Raw genomic sequence first — 6,565 nt, 5'->3', positions numbered from 1 at the left:
CCATGTTTTCTCAAAATACTTTTTTTTCTTTTTTTCTTTTTTTTGAGACAGAGTCTCACTTTGTCACCCTTGGTAGAATGCTGTGGTGTCACACCTCACAGCAACCTCTAGCTCTTGGGCTTAGGTGATTCTCTTGCCTCCGCCTCGTAAGTAGCTGGTACTACAGGCACCCACCACAATGCCTGGTTGGTTTTTTGTTGCAGTTTGGCTGGGGCTGGGTTTGCAGCCATCATTGTTGTTTGGCGGGCCTGGGCTGGATTCGAACCCACCACCTTAGGTGTATGTGGCTGGCGCCTTAGCCACTTGAGCCACCGAGCCTGACCTGTGTACTTTAAATGGGCAAATTGTATGGTATATGAATTAAATCTCAATAAAGAGGAAATAAGAGGGAAAGCATGTTGCAAAAAGTATTAAAATCCCATGCATGGAAACAAAATCTATGAAGAATTTTCACAGCTTCAACTAGGAGTTGGATAAAAATACATACACTTTTCTTAGGAAGTGACCATTATGTACTTAGAGACGAGAAGAAACAAGTAAACAAAGCACTCTTACTGTAACTCCCAGGATAAGGGCATAGCCATGTTGTACAAACCCATTCTACATCCTCAACCAATTCTTTATATTTTCCTTTCCCTTTGTCATTTGAACTAGAACTGTCAGAGCAAGACTGAGTAGTCCAACATTTTGTGGATCAGAAGCCTGAGATATACATCTAATTACTAGTATTTTAAGGAGTTTGGAAAATTCTATTATTTTAACACACACTCAAGTTCTTTACCTTGGAGAAGGCTAATAATTTATGAGAAAAGGCTTGGGTTCTTATTATGACTTATCTTGTTTATTGATTAACTAATGAGTCATCTCTAGTTTTATGATGATATATTGGTCAAGGTTCCAAGGCTGTTGCTATACTAGCTGCTTTCTGTTTCACATTAAAAAACATATTTATAATATTTTCATAGGTGACCAAATCATAAATATGGTAATAACAATGCCATTTATATACATTATGTCATTGGTGACAAGTGATTACTAGGAAAAACTGCATGAAATTTCTTATTTTCTCTCTGGTTTTTCCCTGTAGCAAGAAATTAACACTACCAATAGAGACTTATTCAGTTTTCACAATATGTTCGAAGACTAAGAAAACAATAGCTTTTAGGGGAAAGTGGACTTAAGCTTAATTGCAAACTCATCAAATATAGCAGAAATGTATTCTTTGGTGTGAATTAATTTGTACAGGCCAAATCATTTCATGAAATCATTAAACTATGCAAATAGTAGTAACTAATACACGCAGCATTTCAAGACAGATTTACCTTTCTCTAGTCTATTCCACTTTATTCTCTATAGCTTGCTGCCCTTAGAATGAAAGTTGAAAAAATAAATCTAGCGCAACTGTGCCATGACATAGTGAACTCATGAGCCACAGGACACAAAATTATCTTTGATTTTTCCTTTTTTCTCCTTAGCCATCTGATGAGTCTTGTCTAGTATTTCTATATAACGTCTCTTGTACTTGTTCTTTCTTCTCCATTCTTGTTCATATTACTCATGTCTAGGGGCTTATGGACTCATAACTAGATTATTGCAATAGCTGTCTAACTGGTTTCCTTATTTCCATCTCCCTCTACCGCCAATGCATCTGGCATCAATATAAAAGATTAAATGTCTAAAAATACATTTACTTAAGTAATCTCTCTATTTAAAAACCTTGACTAACCCCCCCATGCTTACTGACTAAAATCCAAATACCATTAGCCTGGTATCCAAGGTCTTCTAAAATCTAGGTCCAAACTTTCTAGATTTATTATCTACTACTCCTCTGAATAAAACCGGTCTCACCATGCTCCAAAGTTCTGCTAATTCTTTTTATACTTTGGCTTTCCAGCTTAGAATATCCTCCCTATCTTTGAAAGCCCATTCAAAGCTTTTGTTCACAAAACCCTCCCTGAATACTTATAATTCACAGTGACCTTCCTTTAATGTGATGAGAGTTATGGACAGTGGCATTCACGTGACAATACCCAGATACAACTTGCATGTCTGACACACTGTCAATTCTTGTACTATTTAATTTTGTGTAAATCTTGCCTCCTTAACTAGATTGCAAGTTCCTTCGGAACAGGGGCCATTTATTGTACTTTTAAAAATTACCCAGGGGCAGTGCCTGTGGCTCAAGAAGTAGGGTGCTGGCCCCATATACCAGAGGTGGTGGGTTTAAACCTGGCCCAGGCCAAAAACTCCAACAATAACAACAAAAATAAAATAAAAATTACCCACAGTGAATATGATGTGCTAGAAGATGTAATGGGGACTAGTTATTGACAGAAGAGTGCTGGAGTTTCCCCCAAATGCCTCTCAGATGGAAGCATTCACTCTAGGTGATAGTTTCTTACACATACTTGCTAAATGTGAAGGGTGAAATAACTACAAGTTACTCCAAGATATTAAAGAATTATAAACTGTCTGAAATGCTTTGGAATCCTTTATTAAAATACAAAATTAAATTTTAGAAAGTAAGTTCCTGTTTCCCTGAAAGCTAAAAAAATGGTATGTAACAAAAAATGGAAAAATGGTTAAGCCAGGAGCATAATCTCCAAGATTTATTTGATCACAAAGTACTCAAAAAACCAAGGCTCCATGCAATCTATATCTCAGTGTCTGTTTTTCATCTGTAAAATGGGCTAAAACTACATAAGGAAAATAAATCCAGAACTTGAAGTTTACATGAAAGGCAGCCAACATATATGGATAATTCAAGCTTAAAAGGTTCTTTATACCTTAGTTATTCCTGAATTATTTAGAGAATGAGATTTCTTATTATTAATAGATAGAAATATAATCCCAAAATAGCAGTTGCTACATTTGTGGTTTTATATATTCTGACCCAAGACATGTTGCAGCCATAAAGTTCTGTCAAAATGCTTGTTAACCTGTGACTGAAGAAAATAATCATTACAAAATTCCCTCCTCAGATTGCTGCTAAAGTTTTGAACTTGCACAGGATATACTGACTACAAATTCTCAGAAGTGTTTTGCTTAGTTTGATGGATAGCCCCAGACAGTGAAGATTTGTAACAAATGTTGCTTGCTACAGAGACCTATACCCCATATAAATCCCTTGTATGTCTCCTAGCAAGGGAGAAAAACCCACTTGATTATGTAGCACCACCATCAGATCAAAACCTCAAGGAATAGTAAGATTGGTATTTCTATGTATATCCTTTGCTTCTGAAATCTTCCTGTTGATTCTTTTGGCCCAGCCTTGACTACTAATTGGCAAGAATTCAAATTATTTCCCCAATGTGAAATATTCATGTTTCATGGAAATGCCATCAATTTTCTTCTCCAAGGATTAGGATTCATAATAAATTGAGCTTCCTGTCAACAAAAATGCTAAGTTCAAAATATTATTTCCTTCACTTCTAATTACAAATAAGTTTTACCTTTTATTGTGTTCCATTATACAATTTTACATAGTACCATTATTACTTTAAGCAATAATTAAGCAAATCGAGTTAAGGTTTTTGAGCTCTACTTTTCAGCATATAGATATACCTAAAAAAGTACAAACCAAGCACAGTGGTGCAATTTTCCAGGCACTTTCAAGTTGCTTAAATATTTACAAATACATAAGCACCCTGTTTGAAAGCATGAAGATTTTGGTGTCAGGAGGAAACACTCCACGTATATCAAATCTTTAAATTTTAATATTTGCACAGCTCCAAATATTCCTGAGAAAGGTCAGTCTCATTGTCATTTACATCTGCATTTCCTCACACTTCGGCATATCTCGGGGAACCGTAACCTCTGTCACTTGATGTACCACTAATTGCACAAAATACATTTAATGTGTTGCTTATCCAGGGAGAATGCATTGTGTCTTCTTGTAGTATCTAAAACAAAAGAAATCCACATGGTTATCATGAAGCAAATGGCCACTGCCAAAAAAGAATGTGTATATGAAATTACAGGCATATTTCAATTTATCACTGACACTTAGCTATTTAAAATGACAGAAAGCAGAAAGAGCAAAGAATAACATTACCGACTTCAGTCTTCAAAGCTGTATTACAAAGGCAGCATAGCAAAAAAGCAGAAAAGATCTAGTTACTGATTAAGAACAAAAAAGATTTAAAATGCAAATTTCAATCAAAATGAAATGTTTTTTAACAGATGGTCCTAACAAAAGCTCTAAACAGTGTACTCTGATATGAGTTTACGGGTCATCTTCTAAACACAGTGGTTCTCAGAATCACCTTTGGAGCTTTTCAAATAAGCAGATACCCATGCTTCTTCCCTGAAGACTTGCAAATAATACTAAATGAAGATATGAGTCATAAGTGTATATTTAAAAAGATACATTATGATTATATAAGCTAACTGATACAGAAGATTTTTCCTGGAAATAAATAGCTTCAAAATTATAAATATTGTATTCCCATAAGTACACACACATATTCATATCAGTATTATTTTTAAAATTATCCATTTTGTGTGATACAAAGCAAAAGTAACAGAAACCTTATGCTTAGATTAGATAGAGAGAAAAAAACAGTATGTATGTTATATCCACTGGTTTACTGTGAGGTCCTAACTTAGGTTTCAATCTTTCAATGCTTGGTTTTCAAGTTAGCTTTGAAATTTCAGCATCATGACCACAAATTGGTCAAGGGTGGCAGTACTGAGTCATATCATTCATGTTGTTACAAATCATAAGGCTTAAAGAATGTCTATAATAGAGAAATTCAATTTATAAAAATTCACTATAAATCAACATTTGCCTAAAGTAAAGCACACGTGAATATAGCATGTTATGACAAGATAGCTTGCATAGATAAGTTAAAAGAAATTGACAGTGTTCTTGGTTAGCTATCAATTTGTAATATCAAGGATCTAAAATACTGGTCTCTACAACTAAGAAAAATAGCCATAATTTCTGAAAATAACTGATACAGACAGGTGGGAAATATGACAGTAGATTTGAAAAAATCCATGCTCTGGGGAAAACTTTATAGCACAGGGGAGTGGTGAAACAACCTATAGCCCAAACCTTTATAGAACAACCACTCTGAATATCTTGATCACAGTAATAATAGCAAATTGAATAATTTGCTTTCAATTTGAATAATTTAGAGTTCAAGACTAGGTCATGTAGCTGCATGCAAATGAAATAACTGTAATGCAGTATACACTGGCTTAAAGCAGCATGTGAAATTGTTTTGTATCTTTTGTGAAGGAGGAGGAGGAGTTATGCAGTTTCATATATGCATTACAAAAACCCATCAACCAGATAGTTTCTAAAAACCAACTATGTGGTCTATTTGATAATAGCATACCCCAGAACAGTTATGTGTTGAAGAGAGGTATACTCCCCCTCTCATGGGCTAAACTTGAGATACAGACAATACAGGAAGTGGGATGGTTTCCTACTCTCCTACTCTGATCACCTAGCTTCTTTGGAAAGAAAGGGAAAAAAGGCCTCCAAAAACTGAGTGGTAAAGGGATGCCTTGGGGCTGCTTGCACTCATTCCTAAGTTGGCTAACAGAAGTAAAGATTAAAAAAAGAAGACACAGAGCACTCATTCCAGACTCCTCAAGCCATCAAGATTCCCAGCTGCAGAGAATGGGCACATAGGAGACTGAGGTAACTGGTCTCATAGAATGATGAAAATCTGGCTAGCCCTGATTCTCCATACTGAGAAGATGACAATGGTTACAAAGTAGACTCCTGGTCACTCAGGTCAACTTTGGGCTGATTGTAATGAAATTTCCCACTGGTCTTTCTAAGAAAAGCACACAAAATAGCTGCAGAGAGGCAGAGTTAAATTGAAAGTCAACTAGCTTTTCCTGTCTCAGAACTCTCTCTCCTCTGCTTTCCCCCACCATTGCACTTCTTTGGGCAATAAACACTATCTGTTAAGTACACCACAGAAAGCAATTCCCCTTAAGCAATCACCAAAATGCAAATAAGAGGACAAATAAGGTTCTCCTTTTCAGGATCAGCATCCTGAAAATGTATTCCTTAAAGGTTATAGTTATCCTTGTTTCTTATAAAGATCCTCAATTTGTTAAAAATTAAGCCTTTGAAGTATTTCTGGGGAAATATTTACCTTTTTGGCTATTTTCATTAGTGAGGAAATGAATGAGTCTTTATGGTAAGATCACGACTTTTACAAACACGTTTAAGATGTTAAAATGCTTAGGTGGCAATCCACATTCACAGTGGCTATAGACACAAATTTCAGGATCCCATAGGGATGAAGTTTACCAAGACAATCCAGGAGTACTCGGGTTTTCTATAAAGGCCAGCAATTATATAAAGCTTATAACTACTTAATTATGATATAATGTGGCTATATGTGATGACAGGTCTTCTATATTTTTCAGACTGTGTTTTACTAAGTCAGCTGTAATTGTCATTAACAGTCATAGATTAAAATGCTAAGAAATGCTATGAAAATAGAGAGTTTTATAGGTTGCATAGGTATGAAGACAATCCCCAAATTTTGGAAATCACTTGAGATATCACCTTAAATGACAGTATCTATTTTTTTTT

The 6,565-nt window shown here is 35.3% G+C and overlaps 1 protein-coding gene across 2 annotated transcripts in view; it reads right to left on the bottom strand.

The window, feature by feature from the left end:
- Positions 1-3,429: 3,429 nt before the first annotated feature.
- Positions 3,430-6,565, bottom strand: part of DOCK11 (dedicator of cytokinesis 11) — a 212,033-nt gene continuing 208,897 nt past the window's right edge. For both annotated transcript variants that reach the window (XM_003796989.2, XM_023517413.1), the window contains one exon: positions 3,430-3,902. In XM_003796989.2, coding sequence (XP_003797037.1) covers positions 3,783-3,902 — 120 coding nt within the window. In that variant the 3' untranslated portion in view covers positions 3,430-3,782. The remainder of the gene's footprint in view (positions 3,903-6,565) is intronic.

This window comes from Otolemur garnettii, unplaced genomic scaffold, assembly GCF_000181295.1.
Source record: "Otolemur garnettii isolate 467f Iridium unplaced genomic scaffold, OtoGar3 scaffold00110, whole genome shotgun sequence".
NCBI lineage: Eukaryota > Metazoa > Chordata > Mammalia > Primates > Galagidae > Otolemur > Otolemur garnettii.
Note: the sequence above shows the minus strand (reverse complement) of the source record. Positions and strands in the feature narration are given on the sequence as shown.